Consider the following 12,625-nt stretch of genomic DNA (forward strand, 5'->3'; position numbering starts at 1 on the left):
AAACATGAGATGAGCATACCTGAGATGACAGTTTATGCATCTACTTGTTCGTTCATCCCACACCTGGTTTTTAGTGCCTGCACGCTGTTGCGAACCAAGGCTAGGTATGGAGGATTCCAGAGAGAAATAGAGTGGACTGCCTGCCCTCGAGGAGCTGCCTGCTAGAGATGGTGAAGAGATTGGGAATTGCAGTTCAGCGTGAGAAGTGCCATTGTTGGATCCCAAAGAGGGGAGAAGATGAGAATCCTCCTCTTCCAAATGCAGTGAAGGCAGCTCCTTCTGTGAGGCGAGCCGGGGAGCAGCACGGGTCAGGGTTGCAGACAATGAGCACAGCTTTTGCTCAACCTCAAGCGTCACTCCTGTATACTAGGAGCATGCTGCCTAGGGGTCCGCATACACCATTTTGGATTTTCCAGTGAGGCTTTCCCCAAATAAATTCTCTCTCAGAGGCAGATTAAATAACTAAACATTTCAAGATTGGTTCTTCTTCTTTTTAAAAAATGTCTCTTGCGGAATGACTCACTGTGCCCTGTGGGATATTCCAAGTGGTTGTGTACCATGCATTTTTGTTCCAAAGACTGCTTATCTGTTGGTTTTGTGGCTTGTCCATAAGAGCCCTAATTGTACGGGGCTTGATCCTCTCATGAACTAGGGTCAGTCAACTACCATATTTCCTAGGAATGAGTTTCTGGCCCATTTGTGGTAAGAGAGCTCTTCCTAAATGTCACTGTGGCAATTCGAGTGTTGGAAAGAGGCCAGTTTCAGCTGGTAATCCTTGTCCAGAAAGAGTTTCTTGGAAGACTTCCTAGGATTTATCTTAACTTGCCAGGTTAAGGCTTGTGAATGTTGCCCGCGAGTGGCCCCTCAGCCTTATGAGGTTTGCCTGGGTGTATTCTTCTTGATCAAGACATCCTGTCCTGGAGGGTTCACGCAAGCGTCGACTTTTCCTGGCTCGGCTGGACTTGCTGTGTCATGTCTGTGTGCAGGCCTGGGCCGCATCTCTGTGAAGGCTTTGCTTTCATTCAACAAATTGAGGTTAAATAAACTTGATTTCACCGAGGGGGGAAGGCTGGTTTCTTTGCGTAAGAGTTCCATTACTTGCTTTAAGGCTTTATGGTCCAAGGCTAATCTGGCAATCTGATGGAGCTGCCCCTCCCAAGCTTTGGGCAATTGTATCAAACATGACATCGCTGGTGCCCTTGGTTAATGCCGTAGGCAGCCTCCAAGGGGCTGTTTGGTAGAAAAGTGAGTGTTTGTTAAGGGAGGTTGCAGAATATTTTCTTGTGTTGTGGGAGGGGGAAAAACCTGTTTCCTGGGAGACTGTGGTGAGGCTGGCTTGAAAGCTCGTGGCTGTGCCTTGGTCCTCTCATAAGTTGTAGACAGTGAGGCTCTTGGTAAGCATTCCCCACAGGTGGCCTGCATTCCCCGTCTCTGACGGGGACTGCATGATGGCCTGCCTCCTTCCTGGGCACAGAGTCTTTGGGTTTATTTGAGGCAGCCCAAATCTGGCACTCCAGACCTCCATCATCCAACCCCCTGGCTTGGAAGCTGATTTCTGCAGAAGAAAAGGCCCCTTTGGCCTTTCTTGTTTCTTTGTCCGAAGTAGAAGTGTATCCCAAGAACAGTTTTTGCTCTCGGTTTTTGCCCTTGGTGCTAACACCCGGTCCTCAGATGGCCTCTGAATGCCCCTGGGCCAGGGAGTTCTTTTCACTCTGCTCCTGCCTTGTCCCATGAGGGTGGGTGAATGACACAGCTGTGATCCTCGGACCCAGAGTGTACCCAGAAGTCAGGGGCTTATCCATCTGCCACCTCTGCCAAAAGCCCCCAAAAGCCCATTTGATCTCTAGCCTTTATCACAGAGAGCCTGTTCTGGAGATTCTATAGTTTCTGGCTGATACAGGCTGCTGGGTGATGTTCAGAGCTACTGTTTGGAGCCAGCCCTGCTCCAACCCTTGAAAACAGGGTTCATATATCCTTTTCTGGCAGATTGGACAAGAAGGCAATGGTCCAGTCACAGTGAGGAATGAATTGTGGCCTGTCAACCTTACCGTCTGTCAGACAACCCTCGTGGCCTGTTGTGAATCTATGTATACATGTATGTGTACATTTGACAAACAGAGCGTGAGCCATGTGCTAGGCACTCTTCCAGGCACTTTATATATATTACCTTATTTAACCTTCATAACAAGCCTATGAAGTAGGTCCTATTATTTTCCTCATTTTAACACGAGGGAATCCATTTCCATAACAGAGGTTTGTTCACTTGGTAAGTGATCAGTAAGAACCTTTATGGTCTATTATCTCCCGGTGTTCTATTGCTTGGAGGCTATGGTGGGGCTCTGTCTACCCAGCTGTACTGATTTCTTGAGTTCAGTAGCTGACTACTCCATGGTAGTGGAGTAGGAACAGCTCTCCAGTGGGAAAGAAAGTCTGTGTTTCTGTTGTCAGCTCTGCTTTCTACCAGCTGTGTGGCTTGGACAGCTCCTGTAGCTTCTCTGAGTGTTAATTTCCTTGTCTATAAAATGGAACTTAGATTATCCATCGTGATAAAGAGGAATTCTGTAAAGGGAATTCTAAGAACCTATTTAGAGCCAAGCACTTGTAAATTTCCATTTGTGCCCTTGAACCTGGGTTGGCAGACTGGATGTAACTTGAAAGAAAAATAAAAGAATCTTCCCTGGTGAGGGATTTCCCAGAAGCACATTTGGAGGGCAAAAACAGATTGAGGATCATGGCAAGTAATAGTAATGATGCCAACGTTTTGTTTTTTTCCTGAAAAATAACCTTTCTTTTCTTTTCTCTTCTTTTCTTTCTTTTTTTTTTTTTTTTTTTTTTTTTAGAGAAAGAGTGCACGAGCATGCCCGTGCACGCATGAGTGTAGGGGTAGGGGTAGGGGTGAATCTTAAGCAGAGGGAAGGAGAGAATTTTAAGCAGGCTCAATATTGAGCCTGACATGGGGCTTGATCTCATGACCCTGAGATGGTGACCTGAGCTGAAATCAAGATTTGGATGCTCAACTGACTAAGCCACCCAGGCTCCTCTGAAAAATACCCTTTAGATGGCAAGTGCACTTTAAATTTTGGGTCATGCTCATCCTAAAATCCTGCTAACATTGGCGGATAAGAAAGGGTAAATTTAGGAGTCTGTAGAGCTCATTTTCTAAGACCATCAAGGGTCCCTGTGTGGCCTGGGACTCTACTTTGGAAAACTGTACATTATAAAGCAGCTCATGCTTCATTAATTTGGTAACCTGTGTGGACTGAGTCTGTCTTTCAGGTGGAGTGACATATTTTGCTTCTCTTTGTATATTCACATATAGTATCATTTTTTGTAACATTGCCATGGGAGATTAGAGTATTGGTTTTGTAGTGGCTCACATTCAAGTTTGTGCATGTTTATATTCCGAGGGCAACATCTCAGAGCTTTCCTCTTGGACCTGTGTAAACATGTTGGGTGTTAAGAACAGAGGACAGTTTCGGTCCTTTAGTTCTTTATAGTTCAGCAAAAATAAAAATTAAAAGCAGAGGGTGACCATCATGAATGTTTTGAGAAAAAGTGTCAAATATGTTTTAAGTCGTTTTAGTAAAAGAAAGTAATCTGGTTGTAGATACAATATAAAAAAACACCCAAGAATTTTTAAATGGTTTCATGGACTTGTGTTTCTTGAATGCGTGATTGGCAGATACCATAATCACATGGCTCATGAATATGTAGCATTACAAATTATGACTGTAGGTTCATGGGCATGGAAGTTATTATTTCTTTAAAACAAACTTAAAAAAAAAACACTGAGTCATGATATATGGTTAATAGAAAACATGTTTCAGATCACGTTTCACATCACGTGGCTTTGGAGGAAATAGGCAAGCACAGCCCTCCCAGGAATTGGGTAGGGAGAGTGTGTGATTTTCCTCTTTCAGACTGTAGGGCTTAGTCCTCATTTGGGAGGTAAATATTTCAGTACCACTCCAGTACTTTATGTGAGTTTGTTTTTACTGGACTTTATGCACAAAATACACTAAAGTATAATCTCAATGCCTTTCTGTGTGGGCACTGTTATGAGTCCTAGGACCCATCTGCATAGATCCTATTTACATAGAAACCTAAAGTCAAGAGAAATGCCTGTTGTCTTTTTTTCCTCTAGAATGGAATTAGTAAATACTTGACACAGCAGGTGTTTTGGAAATACTGATGTGTTTTTCTTTGCTTTATTTGTTTTTCTTGCTTTGCTCTCTTTTCCCAAGCAGGCAGCTCCAAAAAGAGATTTGTCTGCACAGGAGTCAGGGGAAAGGAATAGGAGTGGTAAAAGTTGGGGTTAGGGCAGGACAGAAGAGGGAGAGGAGATGATCCTGATTGTCTACATGCTGCCCTTTGACCAATGCCAAAGTCATGTAAATATGTGAAGCTGGGCGTTTGAGCAGAGCAGAGCTGCCCCAAGGAGCTATTCAACCTGAATAGCAGGCATTCATCCAACCGATAACTCAGGCTCCAAATGGACCACAGCTCAGCTTACAAGGTGTGTGTTTGATTCCTGGAACAGATTTTCCTCTGAGATGTCAGCAGGCATTTCTTTATCTTTGGGGTGCTGTGGCCCCTCTGATTTCACAAGGCCCATTTCTTTCTTTTTAGATGTGCAAGAAGATGACTCCATCCATGACTTGGCTTTACTCTCTCCCTCTTGGCTTTTTTTTTCCCCCCTTTTTTTCTAGCAGCGCAGAGGAGAGGATTCTTGCTTGATCTGTATACAATCCCGTTCATGCTTGACAAAGATTATTTGGAATTTAAATAATACGTGGATCTACAGTCTAGAGCAGTGATCCTCGAGTATGCCTTGGAATTATGGGGGTGGTGGGAGGAAGGTTATAATGCAGTTTCCTGGACCCTCCCTTCCTACCCATCCTGGAATCTGCAGGATGATTAAACTGGTCTAGGGATCACACTTTGTGAAGTATTGGCCTTGAGGAGGCTTCTTGACATTAGTTTATGTTCTGAGACCAGATCAAGAAGCAGATGGATAGACTGATATTATCGGTGCTTCCTTATAGCCATACTGGAGGTGGTTCTAGAGCAGTGCTGTCCAATAGAAATAAAATGTGAACCACAGAGGCAATTTAAAATCTTCTATTAGTGCGTTTAAAAAAGTAAAAGAAATGGGGCACCTAGATGGTTCAGTCGGTTAAACATCTGCCTTTGGCTCAGGTCATGATCCCAGGGCCCTGGGATGGAGTTCTACTTCAGGGTCCCTGCTTAGTGGGGAGTCTGCTTCTCCCTCTGCCCCTCCCCCCTCTGGTGCTCACGCTCTCTCTCTCTCTCAAATAAATAAATAAAATCTTTTAAAAAGGTAAAAGAAATAAGTGAAATTAATTGTAATGGCATATGTAATTTAACCCAGGATAGTCAAATAATATCATTTAACATGTAATCAATAAAAAAATTGTTGAGATCTCTTTACTTTTTTCTTGTGCTATGTGACACAGTACAAAGTCTGGTATGTAGTTTACATTTACAGCACAGGTCAGTTTCCCTAGCCATATTTCAAGTGTGCAGCGGTGGCGTGTGGCTTGTGGCTACTATGCTGGACAGCTGTGCAGCAAGTACAGGCTGCCCCAAGCCATTGGCAGACGTGTGATCGATCACGGCACTCCTCGTTTCTCCACGACTTCTCTATGTGAATGACCTCTGAAACCTTCTCAGTGACAGAACTTTAGGCAGGTACTACCAGTTGATCAGACCTCAAGATTCATTGATTCATTAAACAAGTACTTCTTGACTCTCTTTTCCATACACAACACGATTGTAGGTGCTTGGGATATCCCCACGAGCAAAGCAGACGAGGATCCCAGCCTCTGAGGGAGCTTACAAGCTGGTGGGAGGAGATGGGCAATCAGCATAATAAATAAGTAAATCATATGATATTTAGGAAGGTGACTATTCAATCTAATAGCAATAAGAACATGGAAAGCAGGTTTGGGCGGGGGGCATCAGGATTGCTAGAGTGGGGCTTCTGGGGGGTTGGATTGTAATTTTAAATAGGCCCCATGAGAATGTAACATGTGAGGGGCCTTGAAGAGGGTGAGGTGAAACTTCAGATGAGACTTCTTTATCAGGATCGTTCATCTGGGAGCGTTCTTTGTGAGGTGGGGGCAGTGAGGCAGGGGACAGGACGAGACGAGTCCTTATGGGATGGCACCATCCTCCGCGAAGTTTCTGTCTCCCCCCTCACTGAAGACCAAACCAACCTGGGGGAGGCCCGGAGGGATACTGTGAGGCAACCACCAGGCCTCTGAGTCAGCCGATGTGCGGAGTTAAGTGCTAAAACAGAGAACCCCTTTTCCAGGAAAATGGTGACGGCACCCATCAGCCAGGATTTGTTCACTTCACTTGGGCTTGGGAGATAAATCGTGAGGCTTCCGTGGATCTGTTTAGGACTTTAAGAGTTAAAGCTTAAATGCAGGTGTGGAAACAAAAGGGCTGGTTGCCTCTTTTGCTTTTTTCTTGCTCTTTTTGGACAAGATTGTTGAATCTGATCCAGAAAAAATAATAAACTTGGCTCTCGTTGCCTAGCTGTAAGTTCTTGTAATAAAACTCCCAGCACTGGCAGATAGAGTAATGTTCTGCTCTTTAAAAAAAAAAAAATCTGGTAGCATAACCAGAATCGAAAATACAAATGTGTGTGGTTCAAGCAGGGAAGAGCATTCAGGAGGAGAGGTGGCTCCGTGTGCATCTCGGCAGCCCGGGGGTGGTTGGGCAGTGAAGTGCTTCACGGTTGCCCCTTCAACAGACGCTTACTTGCTAAGGATCAGGATTCTTGTAGCTCAGTGCTCCGTTCATTCCCACAGGAAGATGTTTGTCATGTCAGGGAATGTCAGAGGATTGGGTTTTAATTAGCAAGCAGGAGGAAAGTTCACCGAATTTGGGGAGGCGGGGGGGAAGACATGGAACTACTGAATGATTTAATAATTGGTTTTTAGTTGGAGTTATTGGGTGAAAAAGCAAATCGTGGGGTTTAAAGATTGGCTAAAAGATCATTTCCCAGGCAGTGAGGGAAGTAAGGAGTTTGGGTTACAGGAACAAAGAAATTGTGGCATATCCTTTCCTGTAAGTAACAGAACTGAGTTCCATTCAACAAGCAATTACCAAGTCCCTGCTTTGTGCCAAGCTCTGTGCCAGGCCCGGGGATTTAGAATGAACAAGGTGCTTTCTTGGCCCTCCGGTGTTGTTCTTCAGTCAGGTTTGCTGATAGTCACAGTTCATGTGAGAGAGGGGCTAGACTAGAGGTGTGACAAGACACCTGTGCCCCGCTCCACCTTGAGGAGAGGAGGCGAGTTGGGGAGGCTTGGAAAGAGCGGTCCAGGTGGGGAGCAGGATGTAAAAATATTTCAGAGCCTGAAGCAGCAGGCTGTGTCTGCCGCTGAGTGATTCCGAATGGTGAGTAGATGGGGGAGGGGTGGGGAGAGGCCCTCTCTGGCCATATGCCATCTAAGATGCTTAGATACTACCCTGCATCATCATGTGTTGACTTTTTAGAAAGATCTCTCAGGTGCCAGGGTGCAGGAAGGAGATAGGATTGGCGGCTTGGAAGATAGGGGGTGCTTGTAATCCTTGAGATACAGGTTGCTTGAGATATTCGAATCAAAAGTGGGGTGGTAGCATGGCAAGAACCTACAAATAAGGTGGAGAATGGGGGATAGAATAAATAGCCTTGGAAAGTTTCTGCCGTTTATCTGAATATAAAATCCTTGCTCTTCACATTTTCCTAAACAATTCCATATTCACTCATGTAGTTATTTTCTTTGCAATTGTGATTGTAACCCCTCCTTGTATGAGAAAAACTATTTTTTGGTTGTCATTATTCTCTTTACATCTAGGTTCTTCCACAGACTTTAACCCAAGCCAGACTCTAATGAGGATAGCATCCCATGAAGACGAGGCAGGGACTAGGGAGTGGCCCGTGGAGGGATGAGAGTGATAGAGCATGTCTTTATTTCAGCAGGACTCCAGGCGGGTTCTAGCACGATGCCCTTAGAGATGAGATGAGGACAGTTCTCTGGGGTTAACTTTGTAGTTGCTGAGCAACCTGGGACCCCAGCAAGTGCTGTTCAGCATGCTGGGGTCAGCATGAGAGTACACTTGAAAGCCCACCCCACTGCTCAGGGATTCAGATGAATGTGTACAAGACACCACGTATGAAATACAGCGATGGTGACAGCTAACAGGATGAGGATTTTTATGTGTTCTCTACAGACTTCAAATATGGGTCTAAGGAATATAGAACTTTGTATTTATATGAAAGAGTTACTGGTATAAGGGAAGGATGCAAAAAGCCTCGACCCAACAAAATAAAGACCTGGGGATTTAGGTCCCAGCATCTCCACCACCACCTCCCTGGTGTGAGCTGCCACCCTTTCTCCCTGGGGTTATGGCAGAAGTCTACTCCTGGACCCCTGCTCTTGTCTCCCTTCAGTCTAGACTGGCCAGAGCAGCCAGAGTAATTCTGTTAAAACGTTTGTTAGATGTTTTCATGAACTCTCAGTGGTGGCCCCTCTCACCCAGACTAAACACCACAAGTCCTTACCAGCAGGGTAAGGTTGGGTAAAGGTAAGGTCAGATCGGACCTCCTGGTCTCACTGACCTCTCTACCTACCTGTCCTCCATTCCACCACCCCCCCAATCCCAGTGCTCTGGCTACATTGGCCTCCCTGCTGCCCCTCCCCCTTGCCTGACTTTTACACTTTAACTGCTTTCCTTCTCACGTCCGTCCACAGGGCTTGCTGTCTCTCTCTTTCAGGGCTTTAACTGCTCAATGACTTTCTCAGTTGGACTTTCCCCATGACAGCATTTAAACCTTCTCTTCTTCTCTCTCCATAGCACTTCTTAGGCTATTACATATTTGACTGACTGACCATGCTCCTCTGACTTCCTTACCAGACTGTAAGCTCCACAAGGATGGGGAGTTTTGTCTGTCACCTTCTGTACTGTTATCCCAGCGTCTCCAGCAGTGCCTGGCAGAGTGGAAGCAGGTGCTCAATAAGTATTTGTCACAAGTATGTTTAAAGTATAAATTAATAAATATGAGATACCAGTCAGCTGATAGGAAAGCTAATGTGATTTTGGGCCTCATTAAGGGTCCATGTATATATGTAAAGAGATGTAAGGAATTGGCTCACATGATTATGGAGGCTAGCAAGTCCCCAGTTCCGCAGAGTCTGTCCCAGTTTGAATCCGAAGGCCAGCAGGCTACTGTAGAACCAGGAAGAGCCGATGTCCCAGTTTGAAGGAGATGAGTTTGGTCAGGCAGGAGAATTTTCTCTTACTCAGAGGGAAGGGTCAGTCCTTCAACTGTTTTGAGGCCCACACATGTTAGGAAGGGCAGTCTGTTTTACTTAGTCTACTGATTTAAATGTTAATCTCATCCATAGACACCCTCACGGAAATACTCAGAATAATGTTTGACCAACTATCTGGGCACCTTGTCGCCCAGTCAGGTTGACACAGAATTAACCATTGCAGTGCATTTGCCAGATTGCACCCCAAACCCCAAGTCTTGTCCCAGGCACCACATTTCCGAGACTGTGCTGGTGAGGATCTGAGAACCACAGTATCTGGGGAGGAGTTGAGGGGGCTGGAAATAGTGCCCTGAAGAACCGAAGTCATGATCGGGGTCAAACGACATCTTCAAACATTTGAAAGCTTGTCTCATGGAGAAAAGAAGAAGGAATGCTTGGTCTGGAAGGCATAGCTCAGACACGTGGGTGGAAGGCAAAGCTTACAGATAGAACAGAAATCTGTCTTGGGAGCTAGTGAGGTGTTCTTTGTGGCAGGGTTAGCTTAGAGGCCAGCTCTGACCAGGAGTCAGAAGTCTCCTGTTCTGGTCTTGCTCCAGTGCTGATTCTCTGACCTTGGGTAAGCCAGTAGCTTCTCTGAGGTTTCTTCCTCTCTACTGTGGAGATCACAGTAGCCTCGCTCGCAGGTCGTCCCGAGGATCAGATGGAAATAACATTACCTCCTAAATCTCGGTGGGGGTTGGGGGAGGCCTTTGTCCGCGTCCAGCTTTTTCAGAGCCAGGAGAACGGGTGGTCAGGAGGAGTGCTGACTAACCCCTTGCCACAGCAGAAAATTTCCACTGACCTGCAGTCAGGGACACTTCACTGCCTCTGGCAAGCTTTGCTTTCTGCATATTGGAATGTGCCTGAGGAGTGGCAGTTCACTCCTTTTCCAGATTCCTCAGCCGTGAGTGTATGAACCTAGTTGCCACTGGTCTGGGAGAACACAGACTTGAGCGGGGTTGATGGTACTTGGAGGGATCAGCCAGGCGTTGCCCCTTCTTGGAGAACCAGCCATGCCATAGGATTGCTTTTCTGTGACTTGAGGATACATTTCCAAGTTGCTCCCTATTTCTTCTCTCATTTACACAGTATAGCCCACCTTCCACGCTGAAGAAACGCACTCTCTGTAAAACGCTTAAAACTCAAGTGCTTTATTTCATAGCTGTCACATGAATGAGGGCAAAAGGAGTGGAGCATCGAGGGATGCTTGCCTAAACATTCAGAACTGTGCTGGCAGAGGGACGATGGCCTTTGCACTGTTGTGGGTTTTTTTGGTGACGGGCTTGATAAAAATGACTTTTTAGCACAAGTGCTTCTCGGTGAAAAGATTTTACTACAGTGCTTAAGTCAGAAATATCAGATAAACACTGAAGTTCAGTGTTGGTGAGTAAGCCTCGGAGGATTTGGACACAGGTTGGCATGGTTACTGTTTGGCAGGTAAACGGTTCAGGAACTTTTTCTTAGGCAGGCATTGTCAAAACAAGGTTGAAGCTAAACCGTCCCCACTGGTTTTACTTATATAGAACTCACATCGGGACATTTGGCAAGTGTCATTACCACACCTCGTAGCACTTCGTGGTGCCTGATACATAGTAGGTGTGCAGGACGTGGCAACTATTGTTCGAGGTCATGGCTTATGTCCAGCATAGTAATGATTAGTTCTGGGCTTCCTGGGCCAACACAAACCAGGAAGATTCCCTTATTCTTTATTAAGTACTCGACGGTCCAACTTCTAGCATTTGGAGGGCTGTCAATTTGGGGATCTAATCTGGGAATCCAGTAGATATTTGAATGTTACTAATATGTGGTCAGTTCAAAGTGTAGACCAGGATTTCTCAGTCACAGTACTATTGACATTTTGGATATTTCTTTTTTTTTTCTAAAGATTTTATTTATTTGAGAGAGAGAGAGAGAGAGAGAGCATGAGAGAGAGGGGAGGGTCAGAGGGAGAAGCAGACTCCCTGCTGAGCAGGAAGCCCGATATGAGACTTGATCCTGGGACTCCAGGATCATGACCTGAGCTGAAGGCAGTTGCTTAACCAACTGAGCCACCCAGGTGTCCCAACATTTTGGATAATTCTTGATTGTGGGGGCTGCTCTGTGCATTGTAGGATGTTTAGCAGCATCCCTGGGCTCTAATCACTAGATAGCTCCTCCCTCCCAATTGTGACAATAAAAAATGTTTCCAGACATTGCCAGAAGTCCCCAGGGTGACAAAATCACCCCAGTTGAGAACTACTGGTATAGAGAAAGCTGCAAGGTACCCACACTGTCCCTGACCTATAATAATGCTTTTCACACTATGGATTACTCAGTACCAACTAACGCAGGGCTTCTCGACCATGGCTGACCTTGGGAATCCCTCAGGGAGCCTTAAAATATTCCGATGGCTGGGTCCCATCCCAAAGATTCTAATTGGTCTGGGGTGTGGCCTGGACCTTAGGATATTTTAGAAGCTCTTAAGTGCTTCTACTTTTCAGCCAAAAGTGAGACCACAGCATTAGTAGTCATGGAATCAATTTGGTGAAGAACTTCTTTGCTAGCATTTAAAACAATACAGTAGTGCCCCCTTACCTGCAATTTTGCTTTCCATGTTTTTTTTTTTTTATTGGTGGTCAGCTGCAGCCTAGAGACAGATGATCCACCTTCTGACAAATTGTCAGGAGGTCAGTGGTAGCCTAACACTGCGTCACAATGCCTGTGTCATTAATCTCACTTCATCTCCTCACGTAGGCATTTTTTTTTAAAGATTTATTTATTTATTTTAGAGAGAGAGAGAGAGAGCGTACAAGCAGGGGGAGGGGCCGAGGGAGAGAGAGAGAGAATCTCAAGCAGCATCCCGATAAGCGTGGAGCCTAACGTGGGGCTCGATCTCATGACCCTGAAATCGTGACCTGAGCCGAAATCAAGAGTCAGACACAACCAACTGAGCCACTCAGAAGCTCCTCCTCACGCAAGCATTTCATCATCTGACATCATCACAGGGTGAATATAGTATAATAAGATATTTCGAAGGAGACCGCATTCACATAACTTTTATTTATAACATGTTTTAATTGCTCTATTTTATCACTAATTATTAATCTCTTATTGTGTGTCATTTATAAATTAAACGTTATTATAGTTGTGTATGTATAGGGAAAAAATGGTATACATAGGGTTCAGTACTACCTGTAGTTTCAGACACCCACTGGGTGTCTTGGAAGGTATGCCCCACAGATAAGGGGAGACTACTGTATATACATATAATTGAATGGAAAATATTAAGGCCAGCACAATAGTTAGGGTTAGTACTATTT

The 12,625-nt window shown here is 45.2% G+C and overlaps 1 protein-coding gene across 9 annotated transcripts in view; it reads left to right on the forward strand.

The window, feature by feature from the left end:
• The window catches only part of TGFBR3 (transforming growth factor beta receptor 3), a 199,060-nt gene that overhangs the window by 131,927 nt on the left and 54,508 nt on the right, over positions 1–12,625 (forward strand). The window contains exon 1 of one of the 9 annotated variants that reach the window (XM_073896326.1): positions 4,309–4,516. The exons of the other annotated variants lie outside the window; for them this stretch is intronic. Coding sequence (XP_073752427.1) covers positions 4,493–4,516 — 24 coding nt within the window. The 5' untranslated portion in view covers positions 4,309–4,492. Of the gene's footprint in view, positions 1–4,308; positions 4,517–12,625 lie in introns of those variants that run through there. 9 annotated transcript variants of the gene reach the window in all.

Source organism: Callorhinus ursinus, unplaced genomic scaffold (assembly GCF_003265705.2).
Source record: "Callorhinus ursinus isolate GAN/ISIS: 27379988/994484 unplaced genomic scaffold, GSC_fseal_2.0 scaffold9, whole genome shotgun sequence".
Taxonomy (NCBI): domain Eukaryota; kingdom Metazoa; phylum Chordata; class Mammalia; order Carnivora; family Otariidae; genus Callorhinus; species Callorhinus ursinus.